General features: G+C 44.7%; 1 protein-coding gene and 1 long non-coding RNA gene across 5 annotated transcripts in view; one reads left to right on the forward strand and one right to left on the reverse strand.

The window, feature by feature from the left end:
- The window catches only part of LOC135393755 (CD151 antigen-like), a 36,795-nt gene continuing 10,422 nt past the window's right edge, over positions 1–26,373 (reverse strand). For 2 of the 4 annotated variants that reach the window (XM_064623997.1, XM_064623995.1), the window contains 7 exons: positions 13,893–13,963; positions 9,305–9,496; positions 5,938–6,012; positions 5,737–5,832; positions 4,288–4,455; positions 3,478–3,561; positions 1–3,091 (listed from right to left, as the gene is read on the reverse strand). In XM_064623997.1, coding sequence (XP_064480067.1) covers positions 3,044–3,091; positions 3,478–3,561; positions 4,288–4,455; positions 5,737–5,832; positions 5,938–6,012; positions 9,305–9,496; positions 13,893–13,963 — 734 coding nt within the window. In that variant the 3' untranslated portion in view covers positions 1–3,043. Of the gene's footprint in view, positions 3,092–3,477; positions 3,562–4,287; positions 4,456–5,736; positions 5,833–5,937; positions 6,013–9,304; positions 9,497–13,892; positions 13,964–15,373; positions 15,452–17,994; positions 18,066–26,373 lie in introns of those variants that run through there. The other 2 variants (XM_064623996.1, XM_064623998.1) reach the window with 2 other exon arrangements.
- LOC135393756 (uncharacterized) lies at positions 9,340–14,551 on the forward strand. The gene is made up of 3 exons (XR_010422715.1): positions 9,340–9,512; positions 14,219–14,331; positions 14,425–14,551. It is a non-coding gene; the product is annotated as an uncharacterized LOC135393756 (long non-coding RNA).

Here is a 26,373-nt window from a genome sequence, read left to right on the forward strand (position 1 = left end):
TGATGAGGTCGAAACATCTTTATTCCGGAAATAAATACTGAAGATATATCCTTGAAGGCTGTGACACAAATATGAAACAATATTCACACGATGGAACTCGAACAAGGATTGATGACGTCATGACAACTTGGCATGCAAGTAAAGGATAAAACACCACCAATATTTCTTCAACGTGGTTGTCGTCGTTGGCGAATTATGATAAAGAAAAATTAATAAAACACATTCTAACAATGCCTGACAATAAAAATCGTAGGACACAATTCATACATGGCACATGGTGTCGTTTCTACGAACAGATGAAACTCTTAGAAGGATATTTAATGAATTTGAGTGACCCACTTGGTTCACTGTACTGGTAAAAATTCATGCAATGCTGGCAACGGCATGAGTGATACTTTACGGCGGAAGCTATGACAGAAGTTGAGAAGAGGATGAAAAACTGAAATATTTACTAATGCTATGAAGCTTTATGTATAGACCTGGAATTTATTTCTTTCAACAGTTTACAACACGTGCATTTATTAGCGGAGGCATGACTAATGGCGTACATTTAATGCACTTATCACATTTTCTGCTGGAAAGGGATAAAACGACTAAAAACAATAGATCTGAATTAAGTACTATTTTAAAACGGACGCCAAATTCGAATAATCAAACAAAGAAAAACTCCGTTTCTTTCTTCATATTCGAAGTGCACATGTAACCCGACGCTTTCCTTGTTGCGGGATTATTTACAGAGACTTAAAAATAACGTCCATTGCTGTGGACACTGTCAGGCACTGCGACTTGATCCGCCGCTATTTTCATTGTATAGCATCAATGAAGGATAACACTCTTTGCTGTCTACTTAGTGAGGTTATACAATGGCTGACAAATAACTTTTTTTTCGTAAACACAGGAATGCACGAACAGTAATCAGTCAAACACACAGGACACACACTTTTGTTTCTGCACACGGCACAATTGCGTTTCCCAACACTGATAGACACATCTTATCTTCACACGGTGACACGTCTAGGCTGTGGTATACCGGACAGTAATCGTGTCTCTTATTGGAATCCTAATCTATACCTTGTACTCTCTAGTTAACGGGCACATTCTTGGAACCCTGTATTCACACGAGCGACATTCCGCAGAATACTCCACCGGAAGATGCACGAAACGTCATAGCTTTCTGCTGTCACGTGAGCACGACCCCTCATCGTCATGTCTTTTCGTGCTCTTCTTACCATGCGTAATATCCTGCGTCTCAGCCACATGATAGTCCGTAGCAGACGACACCGACGACACTGTCGTCTGCTACGCACTATCTTGCGCGCTATGTCGTTTTCGATACTCCTGCCCCCCGTGAGGAAGTTTTTGCTTTTTCTTCCGCTAGAATAATGCGTGGAGACGTTGCCCGGGTGAAGACACGGGAAAAGGCATCAGAAGAGCTCCCATCTCGTCTGCTCTGATAGAGTTAAGGCTGGTTTACATGTGTTATATTATCGAAATGCGCATGCGCTATCTTTCCATCCGTGACGTCGTTCTCTGTTTCGTGACACCTTAGTAAATAATAACAACGCCAAAGTAGACCATCTGCTTGTAAGCCATATTTCTAATATCAAAACACTCTTAAAGTATGTATGTACAATGCTAAGACGATTAGAAAAACCGGAAATAGTATTTATACATACGTATGTAGCCTTAGTATACAGGGCACCCCAGAAGAGGTCATACGTTTTTCTGCCGAATTCTTCAAACGCATGCCAAATGGATTGTGGCTCATGTTTCACGTGCAGTTTTGAGCTCAACTGTAAATGGTATCGTCGACGGCGTTTTTTAGCCGTTCACATAATCTACTTATTTTGGGAGACACTACGTTTCAATGTCAGTGATTAGGAATCGCCTTTATCCATCCATAGTAAATGCCCGTACTCAGGATGCACAGATATGATTCCTGTACCGATACTAGAGGTCATACAAATTTCAAAGCTATGTCTGTATGTACACAATCTGACATGGCAGCGAATTTCACCGAGTTACTCCATTAAATGAAGTATAGCTAGGTCACTAAACCCTACAGCGTGGATTGTGCAGTCACACTTTCGATTACAAAGGTGCTGATAAACCCGACGTTCGTAGCTTCGCACTGTTGCTTGCCAACCGATTGGATGTAACTAAAGCCACAGTGAAAACTACAGTGCATTGAAATCATTTCATGATAAAAAATACAGAGGTCTGCGTATGAAGAATGCATTCCACATTATTGTCTCAGCGATTAGGTCGCAAAGTGCGATAAAACCTTGCTGTCACTCACCACCTACTCTGAATGGGGAAGTGGAAAGAGGGACAGAAAGGGATGTGTCACATGATACCACAACGAACACAAGCTTTGTCTGGCTTCGCCCCCTGTTTGTAGAATGCATTCTGCATAAAGTGTCTCACAATTGAAATATAGTTTTGTACCCTTGGAATTTGGGGCCGAGATCATATTGTTGACGGTATATATGTTTCTAAAATAATTGTAACATAGCTCAACAGACGAGGCAGCCTATCCAGGGCCTCCAGGACCACCTTGAAACGGAACAGTATAAATAACGTAACAATATAATACTTTCTAGCACTGGGGAATAACGTATAAACAATAAATTACAACGTTAATTAATGTAGTCACGGGTCAAAACAAGATGAGAGGGACAACAAACAAAAGATGAACATTTGCCAGGGATATGAGAATGAGTTGGACAGTTTGGGAACATAGGAAGAACTAAAACGATGATCACTAAATCATTGTCCTTAAGAGTGTCGCGTTCCACACGTTCATAACACGGAACCAAAACGGCCACAGGTGTTGTAGTTGAAGATGAACGAGGGTTAATTGGAATAATATCTAACTAAACACGCGGCGAAGAGTCTGAACTCATAGACACCGTCCACCGGGGACGATGCCAGCACCTTTGGTTGCGAAGTACACACGGGCATACGCATGCACACTGTTACGGAGAGTAGGTATCGGGTGGTGGTCGGATATGACGTCATGGCTGTTCTTCTCGCTCTTGATTCAGCGTATCATGAGAAACATGGCGCATGACAGGACCATTCCGACGACCTGGTGGATAAAGAAATGTTCTGGGTTACATACTTCGTAGAAGAAATAGAAAGTCGCAATGAATTCGCCAAAATAAGCTTGCAACAAATTGCTTGATTAAATAATAATAATAATAATGTTGACAGCACGGTATATAAAGTGACACTGCGTGTGGGCAACTTTGGGGTTGGTTGTTGGCATATGGGAATGCCTTTGTTGATCGATCTAGTAGACTGCTGCTGTTGCTCGATATAATTGTAAGCACAGAATGAGATACTTGGTGGAAACGACTACAAGCAGCTCTCAGGACTTCAGGACTACATGAAACTCTTTCGGCAGCCACACATAATGTGTTGCTGAAAACGTGGCAGTCAATGTTGTCAATGAATATAGGAATCGATGCTTACCAGCAGGCAGGATATGCCGATCCCCATTCCACCCACAATGACAGCGTGGCCCTTCACGAAATCTCGAACTTTCTCGTGACAACTCTGTAACATACATAAACAGATTCAGAACTCGATTACTCACCAAACTTCTAATCTGGAGATGCATTTGTGATGACACTGCTTGTGCATAAATACATTGGACTCTAATATTAAATAATACGTTTAACCACAGTCTGTGCACAGTGCACTTTGCGCGAGCTCGAGGATAACGAAATTTATGGCTGAGGACGTGCCTAAAGCTGCCCTAGAGAAATTTCTTACTATTAAAGAAGCGCGACACACTTCATCCTCTGTGAGATTCCACACCTACTCCTAAGCGCGTATAGCAACTCGAGAAATTGTTCATTTTGAGTGAATACGACTTTTCTGGCAGATACCAGTGATTTTTAGCGCTTAATTGGGCTACATTTTTGGCGTAGGCCTTAAAAACTTCCCTTCCAGCTCCCTGATGATAAAAAATTTAGTGTTTCGTTCACTGCTGTGATCACTCACAAAATGAAGATGGCTCGAACGAGGATTCTAATCTCATTAACGTCTAGAAAATATAGCTAAATTAAGACATTCAACAATATACACAGTTAGTTACATAATAGGTACATAACACATAACAGCTTTGTAATAGATTTCCCCTGTCGTGCGTAGTTGGAGAAACAAGGAGGGGAGTGCCTTAAGATCCTTGTGCCCCCTGACGTCCACTACAAAATGATGCCTATTTACGGCGCAAATCGTCGAACTGGTTGTCGTCTAAGGTGGGATAAATACACTCACGTCCATGTAGGTGTCCCTGCTTGTGGGTTGCTTGAGGCAAGCGTGTAGCCACTCTTTCTTCCTGCAGCATGACTCCGGCACCTGGTGGTTGCTGTTGAAGTGGGAGTTCTTGAGCGACCACACGCGGAAAGGCTCGTACCTCTCCGTTCGAACTCCGCAGCATTCAAACTGAGGAGGAACATATACGTCCTTTTATCTCTTGTATTTCGCACACATGTGGTCAAAAGCAGTCTGTAACCTTTACATACACTAAGTGAATAAAATTCCTTCTTAAGCTGATGTGAGCATATGGTGAAAAGACTGACCACAACGTGCAAACTTAACGCGTTACGAGCAGTTGAGTTACTCATTCTCATAGTCGATAGCTTTTTCACAGCATTTTTTTTTTCTGGACTAGTTGATTGGTTTTCGAAACAAGATACGAGTTAATTACTACACTTGCCAGTTATTGCTATTGCTATTACGTGTTACTTTGTATGAGCACTCAAGGAAGAAAAATTCCAAAGGCGGGCCAATTTGTTATCAGCAAATCAAATACCCAGTCTTGACTCTCTTCTCCATCTTTTCTTTATTTTTTCATTTTTTTATTTTTTTTTATGTAAGGCTGTTTTTCCAGGTGGGTTATACGGCCAGGCGGCCATTTTCTTGAAGAGAGTTTAACTACTGTGTGACCTAAAATTATTTAATTAACTCTTTAATTAGGGGCTTTCGGCCTAAAGTGAGATAACACAATGGGAGATAATCCTTGTTGAAAGCGTTTCTATTTTAAAAAGGTTCTGAAACGTGCTCGTGCTTTGAAATGTCAATCGCCGACTTTGGCTATACAAATGAAGCGAAACCGAAACCGCGCACATCAGGAGCGCAGGAAGGACAGCGCTCATTCCACGTCAGAGGGCCACGTGCTTTGGAGCGATGGATACGATTGGAGCAGGTGCTGATCCCCTGGCCAGACCAACCGCTTTGCGGCCCAGATAACCCGCCGACTGCGAAGGTAATGAGGTCCAGAGGCGCCCGGTTTCGGTTTCGGCTCATTCGCGAGGCAAAATTCGGCGATAGATACTATTTCAACGCACGTGCCGTTTCAGGTTTTTAAAAATAGAAATGCTTACAAAAAAGATTCGCTCCCACTCTGCTAACCTAGTTTTGTCCGAAAGCCGAAAGTAATTAACGAATTTTAGGTAAATAGTCAACCAGTAGTTACATACTCTATTCGTGATTACGTTCACCTGACGGTAAGACTAACGGCGTATAAGCTGCTATCATAGCTTTTTTTACAAAAGAAACCTGTAACCAATAAAAAAAAAACTGTACAGCATATGTGCAGCTCGGTGTATCGTTAAACTATGCTGTCAAAGAGTTATTTGCTTCAAGATATTTCGCGCATAACGCTGTGTAAACACCATTTCGTGTCAGGCCAAGTAAAAAGAAGGCAAAAAGTTGGTAACCTACATGCTGTTGAACTGCGTCCCAGGCATCCGTGACGACCGAGTCGTTTTTGTACATGGGGATAGACATGATCATTTCTTGATACATGCGATCGTCCACCTGCAAGTTCGATGTCAGGAATGTCGTTAGTTCCTCGGCGAGACTTGACTTTGTGCAGTCAGAATTAGAAGCAACGAAAATAATGCAACGTGTCGGTGTTCTCACCTCGTTTCTAAACACATAGCCCAGAATACCTCCTACGAGCATTGTGATGAATATCATGAAGAGTATTATGAAGAACTGCAAGAGAAAATGAGGATTGTTAGCTTCGTTGGCGAAGCGACGACAGTCAAACACATTTTAATCTCGCAATTCAATCTTTCGTGAGTTATTTGTACAGTCTAAGAAAAAATGAGTAAATTTGGGCTGGATTACAGCTTCTAGACCCCTAGATTGAAATTTCTGTCCATTGTAGTCCCATAACTAAACATGAGTGCGGGTAAGCCGGCGGGAAAACCAGCCCGCCGGCTTTTGGTGCACGACCCGATTCATTGCGAACATTTGGCCTAAAACACATTCCAAGACGTTCTTATCCAGACCTTCTGTGGTACAAGAGATGATGACAGTTTTGTCATTTACTGGTACCGCGTTCTATGCTTGCTCTTTGACATAGACAGAGGGGGCAAGCATCCAGCTGATTAAGAGACCGGGAAAGTGCGGTTCGGGAAGGTTGGTAGTATAGGCGATGAAGAATGGAGTAGTGTATTGCCCCTGGCGACGAAACTCTTGTTGTTGCCGCTCTTTGACTATGTTTGCCGCATGGGGCTAATTTTGGCTATCTTTCGACACCACGACTGGTACGCTTCGCGTTAGTAAGCTGGCAACCAAGTCAGCAGTCGCCACAGCGTCTGACGCATCAATAAATCATTTCGTGCTGGGAGGATCATGCGGGATAACTGAAACCTGCGTACGCATTGGGCTGCAAGTACATCTGCGGGTATGCGGGTGCGCGTAGGGATGTGCGGGTGCGGATGCGGGTCGTGCTCCTGCGGGTGCGGTGCGGGTGCGGCTACGAATTTTCCTACCCGCACTCATCTCTACCCATAACCCTGAAAAGTACTCCTCAGCACATCGCAGTGCATAAACTTTTAATAAATTTCGGTGCTCGTGGCAATGGATCTAGTCCCCAAAAAGACTACAATTAATCATTTTTTTATGTTTTACTTTTTTTTCTACAACTGCTGCTTCGCTTAGCAACGAGATCGGTCAATTCGAATTACGACAAACGTCTCTTTCTAAACAGTACAGACTTCGCTGTCCTCTCACCGTGTCTGTCTCGCGCTATTAGCTTCGAGGAGAACGGATATAAGCAGGGGCGGGCCCTGGGTTTTTCTGAGAGGGGGGTCCAGCCTTTGCCAGCATGGTAGATACACGATCTAGGAAAATTAATTATACGTGAAGATAGAAATTGAGGAGGGGGCCAGGCTCGAGATCCGCCCCTGGATATAAGTGAGTTTTAGTGCATCGTAAGCTAACGCCTTTGCGTACGTAAGGGATAACGTTAGTGGTTCAGCGAACGCCAAAAACTAAAGATAAATCCTGGCGTCAGCTCCTGTTTCCTGAGTTGTTTGATTACATAAAGAGAGCTTCGCGCATTGCGCAGAACCACCACGCCATCGCATTTGTGGGATAGCGTGGTGGTTCCGCGCGTGCGCAGAACCGACAACGCTATCCCTTACGTACGCAATGGCGATAGCGTACGATGCACTAAAACTCACTATTGGCTCCAATGCAACAAGGTATTTTTTACATTAACGCAAGACGAACACAAACATGATTTCATTGGCGGTGTTTCTTATGGCTAGGTGGAGACTGACGAAGCAAACCCCGGAACGTTGTTCACTGCAGTGAGCCGAAGGAAGGAAAGATCAGGATGAAGAAAAGCAGAAACACCGTTTTGTTTCTGATTCGCTGCTACGTAATTCTCCTGTCATGCCCCCAGAGCTCTCGTTTTGCAAGTTTTCAGTGTTTCGCTCTTTCAGTTTTTCGTATATTTTCACTGCGCGCGCACGTTATGTAGATTTATCTAATTTCGCTTGACATGAACCACGGGCAGCATTCGCATTCGCATCAGAGAAGAAAAGGCGAGTGTTGTTTAGAAGAAGTTCCAAATGACCGTTTCCATGTGAACAGTGAAGCAACACAACGGTTCATTGGAAAAAGGTTAGCTTCAAGTACAGAAGCATTTGATGGGGTCGATAAGAGCGACCTGCGAGAAATATGGTCGATGTTCAATGATGTTCTGCCGTCTCTCCATGTGTAAGCAAAGCAGAGTCCTTTGAAGGTCTGTGACACCCTGATACGTGTGGTTCGTGCACACAATGTACTACACGCCACAGTATCGTGGAAAAAAGAATCGTCTTTCTGGGTGTCCTACTTAGCGAGATATAATCCCGTGAACCGATGTACGCCTGTCAAGCTCTGATGTCCGAGGCGCCCGCGAACTGCGACCATTCCCATTGCTAGTCGTAAGCACGTGACTTCTCTCGCGCTGCCTCACTGGCGGTGATGTCTGAGCCCGATGAATTTGGGTATTCGCAGTGCTCATTTTCTACGCCTTACTGTCCCTTTTGCGCTAAAAATTGGAATGCAGGTTCAGATCGATGCAAATATGTATTTTGAATTTATTTATATGTAATATATTCATATTTATAAAGTATTCATAATTATATATTTTACACTTGTCCTGTATATACTCGGGACGTAGTGTCACAACTCCGAGAAACCTTTCCTACTGTACATGGTACGCTCTTCGCCTTCTTGCATTTTCTACTGTGCCATAAAGAACCATTAGCGGCACGAAATAACCCTTTAATTACGGGTGTATCGTTGCATAACAGTCAGTTAAAGCGAATTTCCCACGCCGACCTGCTTGCGGAAATAATCGCAAACAAATAACTACGGACTTTTTTAAATTTTGTATTGAAGTTCTTATTTTTTACGGTGAGATAGTGTCGCACGTAATGTTCTGCTTGTTTCCAAAGTTTTCTTCCACGTAAATAGTCCAAATATAAAACACTAAAACATAAAAGATGCCGTTACCCTGATACCAACACACAAAAAAATGGGAGTCATATCCGTTCCGTTGTTCGTAATGTATGAGCGAAAGAACCTGCAGGTTACGTTTTCCCCTTTCCCTCTCCCTCTTGAGAATGCCGACAATACGGAGCGCGCTCCGCTCATAGGTCTCCGCAAGACGATTCGCCCAATCATCGCCGGAGATTCAATCGGAGGCCTCACCGCGCTGTCGGGCTTCTTGAGCAGGGGAGGGAGAGGGAAGGCGTACATTGCGGTTTCTCTCGCTCGTAAATCACGAATGACACGACCGACGAATGCCGTTCCTTTTGTGTTGGGGTTACGGCAACGGCAGGGTGTTAAGGGTTTCAACTTCATTACATGCCATAAAACATCATCACGCTTGCTCATTTGCATGAAAAACGTCACAAAACATGACTGCAGGTCGCGCGCTCCTGCAGGCCCTATGTGGCATGGTCCTATATGCGGAAGGAGAATAGGGTAATTATCTACGTACCGTGAGCAACATGCACTTGATCTCTTTGAAGGCTCCCAGGCATCCGAGAAAAGAAATGATGGTGACGACGACTCCCGTGGCAATGAGAATGGAAGCCGAACTGACGTACAAGTCGGTGCCCAGCAACCGTTCCATGAATGACCGATCCGCCAGGGTCCAGATGCCCACGGCGAAGACCGCCACTCCGCCAACCTACGATGACAATCAGGTATGCAGCTTGAGTGTTGCTGTAAATATGCGACACGTCGAATCGCGAGCGGGCCTCGAGTTAGCGAACCATGAGATAGAGTCTCCGGGGACGCTCATGGAAGACTAGGTGGTTTCAAAAAGAACGGTAGACAAACATGCCAACGAGTGGATAATATAGTTGAGAAGATAGCAGGATATTTCGCGTTTACTCATTTCCCTAATTTAACTAGCTAATAACGAATTTGTCGTCAACTTAGTTAGTCTGAGTTGAGTAAGTTTAAATTATTTTTTCATGTTTCTTGTGACGTGGGCAACCGATGAATGCCTGAACTCTGAACACAAAATTGCGTGCGTGCGGTGGGTGAACACAAAAACATCCGGTAGCATGCAACATTTCTCGTGAATTCACAATCGAATTTATTTTATGACATTTTCTTAAATATAATATGCTGCGTATCCCGTATGCGCATATGACTCCTTGCTCCGGTAACGTTATGGCTAAGACTCTTCCCTTTGTAGGTGATTTTCCCTTTCGTTTTCGGTAAGAAAATGATGGCTCGTGGTAGACTGCTTGGTTCATAAACCGAGCAACGCTGAATCTCGCTTCTTTGCTCCTTTAAGGCTTTTTTTTTGTTCTCGTTTTCACAATTTAGGTGACAATTGGTCCTGCTTTCATGATTCATTGTCTACGTGCATAAGGCCAACCGATTAGCTGTCTGGAATCTACGATGCGCTTAAATAAATAAAGAAGATATATCGAAACAATTAATGAAAAATCGTGGATGATTTCTCCCGAACGGAAGATGCATCCCTTCATCCGCATCAAAGCATCTCGCTTCGTCGTCGCGTTTTTGGAGAAAAAACTCTCATATTTTGTGACATGTAAATGCAGCAGCGATGACCTTTCCGACGCAAGCTCGTATTATGAAAGCCCCTCGCAGTGTAATAGGCCACAGCACATCCCAGGCACAATTCCCGGCCACTTTAATTCTTAATGCTTCCATCTCCTTCGCCAGGTCATAAAAACGATACCGAGACCACACCCTGCGGTTATGTGTGCGAGCTAACAACGTGGAGGGCTTTTATCTGGCCTCCTCTTTTTACCCCTAGAGACAATAGGGGTTGTAGGACGTTATTACTACAAACACTTTTCGTATCATCTCAACGCGTTTCCTGTTTATTTTTTTCTTTTGTTCTCTCTCTCTCTTTTGCAGCTCTAACTCACGTACAAGGTATGTTAAATATAAAGAAGCTGAATTAGGTGGGGGCCTCGTCTTCCGCAGTGTGGTCGAATTCAAATTGTGCGAGCTTGAGGTGGTCTTTTCGCGCTGATAGTCTTCATATGCTACAATAAGTATACGGATAAAAATCATTAAGTACTATCATAATAACGCTCTCAGCGCCAAATGTGACGTGATAGCGTTTTGATTTTGAACCTGTACAATTTGAATGTTTGAAATGCCATCGGTAATCAAGAAGCATTGCACGTGATGGTGATGCTGGAAGAAATATGTGAACTGGAAAAAATACTCAGGGAAAGAGGGTCTCTTCTATGTATTTAAATGAACAAAAAGAGAAGTAAAGTCTTGGTGCCACGCCAACGCCTTGCAAGTTAAAGTGCCGGCCGTCGGAGACCACGCCAACCTTGACGATGGCAAAGACATGCGTGGAGGTTATGACGTAAGGATAGGCCTTCCAACGGTCTGTCATGGGAGCGGAATATCACCGCTCGCATTGAACATCCTCGAAAATGCGCAAGGTGGAGCAAACACTTTTGCTTTTACATGGAACAACATAAGTGTCCGCTAAGACATCAACAGTATAGAGAGATAATATTTGGGGATGCAGTTACGCTGAGAGAAGCGATTATGGTATCTGATAGACAATATGCGGATACACAGACCTTGAGGAGAGCTCGTGTTTGTGTGCAGGCAATTTCCCACGCGCATCATTCAGCATGCAAGGAAATGCTCCGCAGCTGAACGAATTTTCCGAAAAGAGAAATCGATAGCTGTTGTTACCAGCTAGAGTACAATGAAAATGCACTTGAAGGTTTCTTTGGTGTTCTCAGTTTTGCTTAGGGTTCCCCAAGACTAACAAAGACGGTTAAGAGCATCAACTGTTTACTATATACATAAAAACAAGACTTTCGTGCAGTAGGCTGCACTTCTTCAGGTTTCTTCCCAAACCTGAAGAAGTGCAGCCTACTGCACGAAAGTCTTGTTTTTATGTATACATATAGTAAACAGTTGATGCTCTTACCCGTCTTTGTTAGTTTTGATTCTGCATCGCCGGAAACTTGTACATTGTTTTTTCTTCACGTTCTACGAGGTTCCCCAAGACACAGGGATACACACAGGGATACACACAGGAACTTTGTAAGGCTGTATCTGCATGATGAGATGGGATGTCAGCTCCATGACGTGATGAGCAAATTAGAATAGCGCAAGCTAGTTGGTGTTCTCTAGAAAGAGGAGTCTTGTGTTGTCCCCTTCATATTGTGTCTTCTTCAAACTCAAGTAAATGTTACCTCTTTCCATCACGTGTATGGACGAAATGCTCAACACCGCCCTCGGGCCGTCGTCTAGCGCAGTCTGTCATTGTGCGAGGCACACATGACCGACGATGTGTGTTTGTTCACTCCATATATGTTCCGAAACCGAAACCTTGTCACATGTCGCGTACATTTCAATACGAAAACGCAAGCAGAGTGCAAGAAATGTAAATAAATGTTTGTTTGTGTGTACAGTGCGCAATAACGAGAACTCGGCAGGTCAGCGTGGGATAACGTACGTTTCTTTTGCTCGTCGAATATTTCTGGCGCACATTATGCAACCCCGGATTGTCCAAATCATCCGTAACCCTGCCGTGCGGCACGTGCAGGGTATTCCCACACATATGTCGACTGACCCACCTTACGTGTAAATCTAATTCAAAGTATGCATTATAGAATGTTTCTTTTTCTTTTCTTTTACTTTCTTTTCGATTTTCGCAACTTAGCTTGCGATGATACATTGTAAAACTTTGGCATAATCGAGCTTTGCCCGAAGTGTGCACCAACTCCTGTGGTTGAGTGGGTTGGACAACCGCCTTCCCGCGCCGAAGCTCGGAGGTTATCCGCTATCAGGTCCCTGTGCCAGCAGTGCTGTCTGGTAGGTTTCGCAAGAGTCTTAGGAGCAGATGTTGGCACGGTTCCCTCTGAAGTCGGTCCGGGACGCACGATGTCCCTCGACCAATGCGCCGCCACGCCGGCTGACAGATCGCTCGAATACCACCCAACCGACACCTAATTTGCCCCGCATATACCTGCACATTGAATTGTGATACTAATTTGCGCCGTATTAGTGGCTACATGCGTGTGAACGTACAAACATGATCGGCTATAGCGAAGGCCAGGTTTATGTGTACGATGCAAAGATCGAGGACGCGAAAAGGACACGTACAAGATGAGACGTCATCTTGTACGCGGAAAGGCGGCGGCGGAAAGGCATCGTGGAAAGGCGGATTCACCCAACTGTGGCACCTGTGGGACTGTTGAGGACACTGAACATATCTTATTATCCTGTCCATGGTATCGGCAGCACAGACAATCTCTACAAGCTTCCTTAGCTCGGCTGAATGGCAGACCATTTGATGTTGTTAAGGTTCTGGGCCCTTGGACCCCCGACCATCAGTTTCACGCCATGCAGGCGTTTGTGCGATTTTGCGCAGACTCCAAGTTGGTGGACACAGTGTGACTGACAGTGTGCGTGGACAGCGTGTGTGTACAGCGTGTGTGGACAGTGTGTGTGAGTGACTGACTGAGAGTCTTTGTCACTCATTGGTTTTATTGTAGATAGCCATTTGTGTTTTCCTAAGTGATCTGGAGTAGCCGGCTCTCGTAATGAGCGCCTATTTCTCAATTTGTTTTTCTTTTCTTATCAACTCAACGCGTACAAGATAGAAGCGAGGTCATCTCTCGACTACAATATCACATTCAGGTAGATCCGTTGACATCCTGTATCTGCCAGATCATTATGCTTTAGCTCGCACTACAGATGATAATGGAATCCATTACGCTCGTGTAATGAATAATGTGTTTTTGTTTTCCTTACACGCATAGGAAGTATTCTTGATGTACGTCCTTGAAGGGTGTTAATATAAACGTGCCAAGAGTTATTAATTTCTACGAGTATCTGACGGCAGCCGCGTATTTTGTTCGCTGGATGTTACAATACAGAGTCCAAAGCAGCACAGTGTGCACATAACGGGAGTGCATAGGGGCCAAATTGTAGTCCAAGACGTTTTTTTTTTGTGTGTGTGTGTGCGTGTGTGTGTGTGTTCGTTCGTCTCTAATGGTATCATACAGCGGCACGCAGTTAAAAACTATGTACAAGTCGGCGTTTCAAAATGCACTTACCATGATAATAAAATTGGCGACGAAGAGCGCATATTTGACTACTTTGCCACACCCTTCCAACATCCTCGTATCTGCAAAGAAGATACAATTACATTAACATATAATGACATTAATAAATAAAATGGTGTATAGGTAGTGTAACACGCACAGTAGACGTAATATGGAAGTGGAGAAGCAAATGCGATGGTTACATCCGTCCTCTGGGGACCTGCCGTGCGTGTAGTCAGTGTGCGTGATCTAGGCAATTTCCAATGCGAGTGATATCAATAGCACATCAATAGATGTTACACGCCCAGATGTGTAATTCATACAATCTTCTCCTGCAGAAGTGAAAGCTTCGCACGATTGCATGCGGTAGTTACATCTTATCATTCTTCTATCGATGAGAAGATGCGACTCGAACACTGCCGCCAGAACAGCTACACATTGTTATCGAATGGTGAGTTATACACAAGCAAGAACTAATTCTGCCTTTACCCGACGATACCTGCACAAGATCATGCTATTACTTGACTGTGTCTATGACTTGCAGTAATCATGAAAAGAACAGACAACACCTGATACAAACGACCCAAAAGGACAGCACAAGGCACAAAGGTCTTGAAGACACTTTATTTCCAAACGGCGCAACCAGTCAAAGAAGAATAGTAAAGCGTACTTTTAAGTTATCTGAAGGCGACGAAGGTGCTTGAGTAAGGCGCGACGTTCAGCAATGCAACAACGAAATCAATGTGGCATCAGAAGACTCACGAGTCAAGTCAAGTACTGAACAAAGAGGACCAACGAAGGACTGTTTTATGCATTGCAACGGGTTGGCCAAGAAAGGAGAGGCTATGATACCGCGCTGCCTCTCCTTTATGTCTTCGCTGAGCTCTTTCATAGAATCACTTCAAAAGATGTAGAGGCGAAAGATGCAACTAGATGTAGAGGCTAACAGCACTTTTACTGTGCTTTACAGCACTTACTCTACCATAACTGTTACCTTTACTCACGTTTCGAAGTATAGTACATCGCCTTTAGTGGCAACTCAAACTTCACTATATCATCGACCATGCTGTATTAATTTTTGCCATCGTTAATAACATCCTTGAAACGCAGCGATTCTGGAAATTTACGGCGACACACACACCACAAAGTACGTTTCCAAGCTATTCTTCCTCTTTTCCTAACATAGGCAACATTGAGTATCCATTATCTTCTGCACATAATTCCTCACCGATATCCAAGGAAGAGGGAAGCGAAGCGGGAGACCGCATACTCAAAGTGATTTTGCAGAGACATAATATGCATATGCATATGCATAAACGAAACAAACAGTACGACTATAATTCCAACCCCCCTTTCCCCCTTTTCTTTGTAAGATCGATCGATATCAGAATTTGTGCTGTCGTTGTTTGTTCACGCTTGTAAATCAGTCGCTACGCGTCCAAGTGCCTTCTTAGAGCACTAGAGATCATTAAGAAAATAGCGAGGGATCTTACCAGGACACTATACCAGCCACTGTGCTTCTGAACTGCAGTTCTAGTGCCTCAAGCTCCTTAACCGCGAAAGCCTACGGCTCAAGGACGTCCTGTGTTTAAGTAACTCAACCGCGCTTCCTTATCAATTCTGCAGCCACGAAATTTGCCTTCTTAACTCAACATCACGTGACGAGGCTGGGAAAGAGCGTCGTAATCGAAACAACACGTTACCCCTGAAGCAGTTATGAATGACGCATGTTCTGCGTAGTACTGTTTTATATTTGTATCACTCATTAAATAACTTTGAAGTGCAAGTCCATAGAGAAAGTTCCTGTTAGTTGTCGCTTGCAAGGGACGGGTTTATCACTACAGATTAAAGAGAGAGAGAGAAAAAAAAAACATAACAATTACAAATGTCGCAGGGTGTCCCAAACCCCTTCTACATGTCGATCCAAAAGGGCATGAACATGACTTTTCATGTGTAATAGAATCGAATTGCCAGCAGTGAAAGGATGCCTCCACAAAGAAGGTATTTAGTTTGCGATAAATTCCACGCACCTCAAACCGCCCTCTACTTCAACAAACTTACCCATCTGTTCCACCATTGTTTACATCCAAATGAAGCGAAGATGCAATCGCTTCAGAGTATTCCAAACGGGTCAGTCACAACTCTTCACAATCTTCCGTACGAAACGGCCAAAACGTGTTTTGCGGAGGCGCTCAAGCCGTGAAATGGGACGGTGGCGGAGGCGCGGGGCTCAGACCTTTGCAGAGACGAAGCGATCGTTACACGTACGCCATCGCGTGCGAGGCGTCCTAGTTCGATACTCGGCAGGGTGAGGTCTTTCTAAGGCGAGGGTGGAGGTCCTTTTTAGAGGTGACCGTTATAGCGTAGACCTACCCGATTTGTTTTCGTAGGTTGGCTTCCCCGCTCTACGGCACAGCTATGCGGGAAAGAGAGCTTCGAGTATGAGAAAATGTTGTCAAACGGGTTGTAGTGACATTTGTACCATAGCAGGGTGTGTGTAGTGGAGGGATAACTGATCATCTATATAACACGGAATGTGCAATGCACGAAGACTTTGGGTGCTGTCTGTACGTTTATTTTCTTTTATTTTTTTCACTTTCTTTTTTAAATCAAATGATGCGTTTTACTGCTATAATTGCTTTCGAAGGCAAGCTAATTTCCTCTTATTCCTGCAAAGCAACCGGGTGCTAACGAACCGCATTTTTTTCGAACGCAATTGTGGAAGTAGACTCAATGCAAGAAATAAGAACGTAGAAGAAATAATTCGTGCCACACTTGTTGCGCCGGGCACTCGCTGGCTGGTGTTTGAAGGTTTCTTTTTTTTTTTTTTCGTCTATTACTTGCTCTCGGTTTCTTTTATATCCGACGGACGATTTTGGAACCGATTATCGCATTCGAAAAAACCGCTTTTAGCCTACTTATTCTTTTTTCGAGCGAAACGGCAGCCGGGCATGACGCGCTATGCACGTGTCCACTAATTGTCCACACCATTACCGCAATGGAGAATTGCGGGACCCATTTACCTTTCTCTTCAGGTTAAATATAACCCTCGACGACACACATCGGAAACCCCTGTCCACCGCTCAAATGACCGACACGGGTAGTACAATTCGCATATGGGAGCAAGAAGACATTGATTTAGCCATTGGAAGGTCAGATTATGAATTATGAGTTATTATTTACCTAAGCCGTGCACTGTTACGATTAAGTACGGGGCCGCTACATATTTTGTATCCCTATTGTCTTTCAGCACCGTGCCAAATGCTTGCCAAAGTTGAGGGACACAACTGGCTTTCCTGCCCTGCTCACACGTCTTTAGTTCTTATGTCTTCGTTCTTTGACTATTTTCCTTATTATGTTGTAGTGATGTGTCGGTCGTGAATGATTCGTTCAGAGTGAACGACACAGTCGCGTGAACTGAATGAACTCATTCACAAACGACCAAAAGATTCGTTCACCAGTCCAGTTCAGTGAGTTGCCAGCTTGTTGCCTTGTTGCACAGTTTCTGCAACCGCCGTCCCGTTGCTCACGACGGCGTTGCCATCTATGTTGTCCGCTGCGAACTTTAGCTTTAGCAGCGGAGTGTGGATCGCCCTGAGCGCACGCGCAGGGGTTGCCAGCCCTGCCGAGAATAAGCGAGGAGGAGAACGAAGTGAATGGAATGACCGACTGAATGTGCGACATCGTTCATTCGGTCAGTGAATTCGATGCTCCAAACCATTCGCTCTGAACGGATCGCTCTCTCTCTCGTAGAGCAGTTCTGAATGATGGCGTCGGTTCCCCCAAGGAAAGGGCGCCGTCCCCGTGCTGCCTGATCGCTTGTGTGTGAGATCGTGGAAGAGAACGAACTGAATGACCTGCTTCAGCTAGATCATTCGTGAACGAGATGCTCCAAAACGTTCGCTCTCAGCGGTTGGTCATTCACTCATTCATGAACAAGATGCTTCAAACCGCTCGCTCTGAACGGGTGGTTCACCTTGAATGACTGCCTCGCGGAGCAGTACTGAATGCAACGTCGCCTCCGCCAGTTCAGTGGTGGATTCGTCCGCCTCGAACGACTCTCGGGAAGCAGTCATGGGGGATCGCGACGACCCCGTTTCTGGGAACACCTTACCTCTGGGGTTGGAGGCGTTCGGTGAGCCCATGGATTTCGCATTTCCATCGTTCTCCTGTTTTATTTTTCGCAGCACAGCGTCATGATGGCAATGGTTTAATGACAGAATGGACATGGCGCGCGTGGTACGCGCCCACCGTTTTTGTCGTCGAAAGATCCGCAGTTGGGTTGTTGGCGTTCTGTTTTGCGCATTTATTTCACTTTTCTCGAGAAATAGCACGTTAATGTACGCTGTATGTTGTCGACAATGTTCTTGAATAAACATAGAGGAATGCGTTCTTGTGCGTGCCGCTTGCGTTTGCGTTCAATTGGTTGGTTGATATAATTTCTTATCGTATCGCTCTCTTTTGTTTATTAAGAGCGTACAGCGTTGTACGATCACAGAAGCTGAACTTGTTACATCATTCCTTCTTATGGCAAACAAATGTACCAACCGCTCAATTCAAGCTCTGTCCACGTTTATTTTCCACTCACCGGACAGATATCACGTGACTTTCACGGCTCAGCTCAAACCATGCCTCCGAAGACTCAACCCCCCCCCCCCGCACACACACGTGTATCAGTTACGTGGTGGTATGACGTCACGAAGAGGTGAATGAATGAACGACTTTTTTTTAACAGTTCACTGAATGAACGAGTTCATCAAATTGAACTGTTTTGCTCATCACTATATGTTGTGTTACCAGGCTTTATGCAGATATCCCCTTCTCGGGTATCACGTAATGGTACCGACGTCACATATCGACCACTGGAATCGTTCCTGCACCGATTCCGGCTGAACGTCCCCCACGGCCGCGTGTTTCTACACCGTACCGGGATAGCACCCTCACCAGACTGCATCCAATGCGGAGTGCCAGAGGACAGTGAACACATACTGCTCAGCTGAGAGCGATCCGCAACAAGTTGTGAAGTTCTCCGGGATGCCTTGGTTAGACACGGGCCCTCTTGACCTCAAGAAGGTACTCGGTGACTGGCCAGTAGCACATCGACATGTTTCACACGCTGTGGTCTCCTTCATTAGGATATTTGTGGAACAAACATTCTTTTAGATTCTTTGGTAGCCAGACCTCGCTACCATAAGCGTACTGGAGTAGCCGGCCCAATGTAGAGTTGGGCCAACATCTCCATATTTTTCTTTTTTATACCAACCAACCAACCTTCTCGGTCAAGCTACCACTGCGTCATAACCAATGCCAAGCCCACTCCAGAGACCGCTTACAACGCTGAGAAACCCTTTTTTCTCAAGCAGAATTACTCTGCCAGGCTGATGACCCGTGCCGCCGTTTTTGCACATAGCAACAGATCTCGCTCTGTCATGCAACACGTGCATAGTAAAGAGCGATACCCACATCATAAAACTGGTCGATAGGCTTCCACAAACCAAGGGCAGTAGGAGGTCATTTTTATACGCACCGTTCTAAGCGGTCGTCGAACTGATTAAAGTACAACCGTACAGAAATGTTGAGCAAAGCGAAGAAAATCGTTGATCGTACATATTCAAGACGCATATGTATGGATTCTTGCTGCCATTATATTTGCTACTGAATCGTTCCGTAGGGAGTGAAAGCTCCACGCATATTGTGCTTTTTGAAACCAACTTCTGTTATGTCCGTTGGCGATATACGGGCGTTGACACGAACTTTTCTTCCACATACCAGGTATATCACTACGAGCATAGTAGGCTGCGGAATGTTTGAATATGGCCTTTCGTGCTGTTTGTTCGGCGAGGATTCTGATATGTCATTGACTTACTGCGGGGAACGCAGAATTGCCTGACAGGTGTAACTGCAATTTTTTTTCGTCAAAAGTTCGTGTCGTGATGTGTGACGGACAGGAGGGAATACACTTTATACACTTTTATAAAATAAAGCAAAAACTAGTAAATTGGCGAGTAATTACAGCCTCTACTCCCCTAGATTGCAATTGCTCCCCATTTTAGTCCCCTGGCCCTGAGATTTATTCCCAGTAGTGAAAACAGTCTGTAAACTTCGGATATGCTTCCATGCAAGTAGTCCCGCGAGTAACTATTGGTTGTGGCAAGACACCTAATCCCCAAAAAGGACTAAAATTGCCGTGTTTTTTTTTTTTTCTTCTTTTTTGAGTGTAGACCGAAAAACCGCGAAACTATATATTATTCGCTGTTTAAGTTTTGGGGACGCACACAATCAGGCAAAACCGCACATCGAAACTATTTTTTTTTCCTATCCTTCCCTGTCTGTTGAATAAACCAACTGCAGTCAAGACCGTGTCTTAAACACCTTTCCCGGAGTATCCGACGCTGCGACGAAAGGGTAAACCAGTTCAAATCATCTCTCTGTCAAGAACGTAACCTCACGTACAAATAGTCTGACTGCGCTAATCTTAATTTCCACAATCTCCATGTTATTTTTCTTTCAAATCTAATCCAATCCAATTAATCTATGAAAGAAAACTATACCTCTCGACGCGGTTCCGACCTTTGTCTTTGCACTACGCCGTGCACCAACGTACGATGTCGTTGTCCACTCCAATAGTGAGTTTCAGTGTATCGTACGCTATCGCCTTTGCATACGTAAGGAATAGCGTGGTGGTTCTGCGCAATGCACGAAGCTCTCTTTTTTGTTTTGCGCGTCCGCAGAACCACCAACGCTGTCCCTTACGTACGCAAAGGCGATGGCGTACGATGCACTAAAACTCTCTTTTATCGCCTAACATTATGACATCTCTTGAACGTATCGAACTACAATGCCAGATACTAAAGAATGTTGCCTACGCACAAAACAAAAAGCGCAAGTGCATGAAAACATAAAATATCATCACCTGTATAGCAAAGCATCTTCATTCCGTCTAGCACCTGCGAAGCTTGTCTTCACTTTAGCGGCTCTCTAGAACGCGCCAAGGAAGGTACGAAAACTAACGATGATCTCAACACAAATGCCTCTCAGCAGCGTACGCAAGAGAAGATTGCCTCGTACTTTCCCCCCAATTCAAAAGCGCTGCAGTCTTCGGCAGAGAAAAACCCAGACGTCGTTACGTAGCGACCTCGGTCGCGAGACGTTTGCGCAAGGAATTTCATCCGGTTCAGGCTCATACACCGCGGTCAGACTTTCCGAGCTCGCATATAGTGGCCGCCCGCTAAGTGGTAAGAATAGGTTGTGGGGAATAATCGGTATTTATAGTGTTTCATAATCAGTATTCTTAGATGTGGTGAAAATATAAATGAAGAAACCGGCCTCAGTAATATGCGTAATGGAAAAGCAGGTGCGAGCATATTCCTTTAGGTGCGAGAAAATTGCTGACTTGAATGGACGAGAAATAAGTTGCAATGCCTGCGGAATCGACTTAATCTGATCTATTTTCGGGTCACTAGACGTATGGAATTATATTCGCACCCCGTAAAAAGTACCACTGGCATAGCAGATGTTGAAACCACAAACCAGCACACACACGAGCAGCAGATAGATTTCCCCGTGTCCTCTCTCCATCTGTGTACGCAGCCACAGTTGCTTCGCGGAAGAGAGAAGCGCCTCTTTGCACAATTTATTGACAAAGAACTATGTCAAATAACCGTACTTATGTTAATTTTTATAGTGTATAACGCCCCCATCCCATAGTGTTAGCACGAAAGTGCTATTTTGGTTCATTATTGTTCCATTTCAAACCTCGTACTTTGTCTTGGGAAGCTTCCTATGTATTAGCACGTACTTTATAAATCACTTTTGCCAAATAATATCACATAAAGATGTCAAATGTGGCATTACATTTGCATCCTGTATCCTTTACCGCAAGATATATTTACGGAACCTCATATATCGTCGCCTCTAATTTGAGATATAACATGAACCTTGTGGTCGAACCAAAGTTTCCGTTCCTCTCTACAGGTGATCTGCCGCCGAACACTTCTTTCTCTTCTTCTTTTTTTTTTTTTTTTTTTATCGAGCAGACAGAACTCATCGAACAGGTAATTTCCATTTCTGCGATTCCTTGAACAGATGTTACAGTGATACAGCCACAAGTAACACGAGCCAAGGTCGGTCAGAAACCGGTCATTCCGATCAAGAACGACTGTTTTTCGTGACCTGCAGTCCGAAGCCCTCAATATGCATTCATTTAATCCACGAGTGAACGCAGAACAGATATAAAAAAAAACAGAGGAGGCAAGGTCTTTCACAGTACATCTGGTGCCAAAGAAAAAAGGAGAAACGGAAGAAAGACAGTCGGCGCGTGCGGTAAATGTTCGTCCACAAGGTCGCGCGGGCAGCAGACAGAGAGCATATGGCGTAATAGCGGTCACCACATGAGGGTGGCTGCTCACTGGTACCTGAATAATCTGTGGGACAGAAGACGTAAACTTCACTGTGTATGTTGTGTGATTGCTAGACCGGGAAAAAACACAGCGCGAAAACGACAATCACGGGAGGAACATAAGACACACACGGGCATGTTGCGTGAATTTACTTTTTCACACGTGTTTTTTTAACAACATCGAGCCGCAGCCTCATCCATTAACTTCATATGTTTCAAGTACCTTTTTAATTCTGTGTTAACGCCGCGAAGCAACTGTGGCGATGAGCAGCGTACAGACTTGGGCAGGTGGACAGAGGACAGCAGGAAGGTATGGGGGATAGCATGCGTCTTGGGTCGACTTGAGGGGGATGTGTACCGTCTAGAAAGTCTGCTGGAAAACCCAGGGAAAACCTCACAGGAGACAGCACAGTCCGTGCTAGGATTGGAACCCGTCTCGTCGGAATCACCTCCCAGTCTCGGCGTGGAAAGCAGTTACCCTAACCACTATGCCACGGGAGCTGGTGGTTTACGAATGTGGCAATCGAGCTCGCTTTTCCTACTTCCTATGGTTAACATAGTCGAATAATGGGTGGAAATGCCAACGAGTACAATCGCGCCCGTATTTTGTTTCTATTCGGAACACGCTTCCGTGGGAAACAAGTGCGACAGTCGAGATAATTTTTGCCGCATTTTACAGTTAACTATGGGAAAACTATTCGCAATTCTGCATATACCTTGTACCAGTATACTAAGAAACACACATGGAGCGGAACAAACTCAGGTCAGACTGTAGTCGCAGTTAACAAAACGAATACCCCGCTAATCATCAGATAAATCACATTACCATTTTGGCACACAGTGCGAGAACAGCCTCTTATTACCTCTCTTAAATGACGTCCAACACCTTGCGCTGAAGAAATATTTGACATTGACATCGTCTGCTGCCAAGAAGGAAAACGGCAAAAGATGTCATAATTCCACTTTCACGTTTCCGAACGAATGAAAAACGCCAGCGGATGGCCTAATTTTTCGCCGAAAGACACGCGCGTTTTCTGAAGAACAAAAGAATGACTGGGCAGAAAACAAAAGATCGCATCACGCTCTGATAGGTCAGAAAATTAGCGCAGGCTAGAAACATTACTGTTAGCTCTTTTGCAGAACACGAATCCAAGATGCGTATCGCGCATTTTGAAATCCAGCCTCGATCGAAAAATACCACAGTGGCGTTTTTCTCTTCTGTGCGCGAGATTTCGTACCGTTTTCAGCATCCCTTTATCGTGCGTGTTCATGGGTGTGGCAGTAGATGTAAGTCAAGCAAATTGCACGTTACCGACGCTAGACAGCCGGAAAAGTGTGTCTGCTGATGCAGGAGAACATGAATCATGACACGGGATCGTGAGCAGGATTTGTCGTCGACGGTGCACGGACTTGTGCGTGCTCAATCAAATTTTTCGTCGCGTCCGGCGAAATCTGGTGAAATACGTTCCAGCAAGCGTGTGATGAAACATAGGGAACACGAGCGAGCGATTCGCGAGATGTGCGTACAAGAAATAGCGAGTTTTAGTAAACCGTTGGTAAGGTTATTGTGCCTATCGGAGCTAATCGCAGTCGTGTGTGACTCAGAATCTTATCCACTGATTGGTTCCGGTTGATACGGTTCGACGCAAGCCACGTTATCAACACCGTTGAGCTGGCAGCTGAGGGCGGCTGGCCTTTTAGTAGCCCCGTGTGCACTTATCAACTATTTCACTGTTGTTTTGTTTTGTTTTTTCACTTTTACATGTTCCCCTAGCTTTCATTCGTTCATTAACCCCAAGCTGTCACTGAGCCGTATGCTTTAAGTTGTCTGGGCTAGTCGGCTCGACTGTTTCCTTTTACACATCCAATCCAATCTGATCCAAACATCGAGTAAGAAATGCAGCTTATAATGAACATGAATGCCATGAGCAAATCAAGTCACATAACTCTGTCACATTGCCTTGCTTTTCACATGCCCTCTTTTCCAATAAGGGACAGGAACTAACAACTCTAAATAACGCTGCTTTATAACTACAATCCCTCTAACGTCATAACCCAGATCAGAAGAAGAAAGTTCGGCGCAACTTATGAGCGCTGTAATCAGAGACTGTGCTACCGACATCGCAAATTCCACGTATTTGCAATCTTCCGACATCCAAAGCGTCCACGTTCTTGAGCCAAGACAAGTGGGCTTCAAGCATCCTACATTTTCCAAGCTCCTTATTACACCTCAAGCACCGTGTTGCTGCACGTCACAACAAAAGGCATATGCACCAATTATTATCGATACCACGCAACCCTATACCGCAGAAACGATGCACGGGTCGAGGAGAAACGACGATATACGCTGGTGCACGGATGACCCCAAAATTATACCCACATTTTCTTCGCACATGAATGAGAGGTTCGCACGATGACAGTCTGTCGAGCTTAGATCGCGCGGCATGATATTCAAAGTAGAAAGAGTTTTGCGGGTATTATGCCTCCTCCAGAGTTTACTAAACGTGTTCGAAGATGGTAAGGATATGATTTGCTGCGACTATCGCGCTTGTTGGCCAATAAGCGCTATCTTTCTAGTATATTTACGTAAATTATGCGCGCGCGAACCCTCTTGACATCAACGTAGTGTACGCAAAAAGCGAACACATGCGCTGTCTGTGCAAAGAAATTATAAAGTTGGAAGGAAGCGGGGTATCCTGTGCTTAGACAACGACCTCCGAAGGTTGCACGCGGTGCGCTTCTATAATGCACAACACGCATAAGGCTGAAGGGGTTGTTACGTAATTACATGAAAAATAATTAAGTCCTATACATAGCACACGTGGCGGCCTTGCCGTGTCCGGCAGGTTAGCGGGAACACGGCACGTGTACACTCAAGAGGACGTGCATTAGAGAGACGGTCGCGTTAAGTGTACAACACGAGAATTCGTTTTAGAGAGAATTCGTTTAAGTCGAACAATTGTTTGTAAAAAGCATTTCCATTATACCATGATCTGTGCCACAAAAATGAAATATTGGGTAAAGTCATACTAAAACAACAACAACACAAAAAGGAAACTGTATAATTGCTTTGCCTGTGTTTTTTTTTTCTTTTTCTTTTTGTTGTTGCCAGAGGAAGTGGTAGCCTTTCCTGCGCAGTATCGTTCGCACAATTTGTAGCATTTCTGAAAATATTTACGCAATGGGACATTCTGCTGACAGATATCTTCGACGATGGTGTTTCCCCACAGAAGTTGCGCAGCCGCGGTGCGGCCCTTGCTGCGCACCTTTCGCATTTATTTCCACTTAAGTGATCACGCAGGATGACTTTGTGCGCGCCTTAACCCAGCTGCCAACTCGCCTGGAACCCGAGCATAGAGAGAAAAGAAACTGGTGAGAAAAGAAAGTTCGGGGACTGCGGCCTTTTTCGCTAAGCTTTGCGAGCACAAAGGCCGTGTCCCCTTGGTTCCATGTGGCGGGTTGGTGACATGTACCGCTTGTTGCGGTAACCGCTTCTTGCGGAGTGCCGGTCTGGACAAACACAAAGAACGGTCACAACGTGCTTGCTTCCCAGATATCAACGTGACGTAAGGACGCTAATAACTAATAAACAAACTGGAGCAGTTATGTGCATGGGGGCCTGTAACGCCACAGGAAGAAACTTAATATAGTTCGGCCCTACAGACAGATCCTGAACGCGGAATACGTTCTTATTGTAGAAAGGCGCATCTTTTGGGGGTCGGAATGTAAATGAGACTGGGAGTCGGAAACATCAGCAATCTACTAACAGACCTATAAGACAGCCCCACGGCCCTCGGCCGGGAGGACGGCGATTTTCCTGGTTGCGAAATCCCCGATCTCAAAATTTACGTTCGCGAAACAAGGAAAAAATCAAGGAGAACGCTCGATTGCTTCGGAAGATGATATGCCGTCTTTAAACCTTTTAACTGCCTGCTCGACAATTTTGTTGAGCATGTTCAAAACCGGCGTTCTCTGAGGAGGAGAGCGATTGAAGAGTGCCGACACCTACATTTTACTTCTGATATAATGTTCTGTTGTTTGACTAAGTATCGTGATTCGTGACGATAGATGTCCCGGGTGGCGTCTAAAAAGAAA

Source organism: Ornithodoros turicata, chromosome 5, assembly GCF_037126465.1.
Source record: "Ornithodoros turicata isolate Travis chromosome 5, ASM3712646v1, whole genome shotgun sequence".
NCBI classification, from domain to species: Eukaryota; Metazoa; Arthropoda; class Arachnida; order Ixodida; family Argasidae; genus Ornithodoros; species Ornithodoros turicata.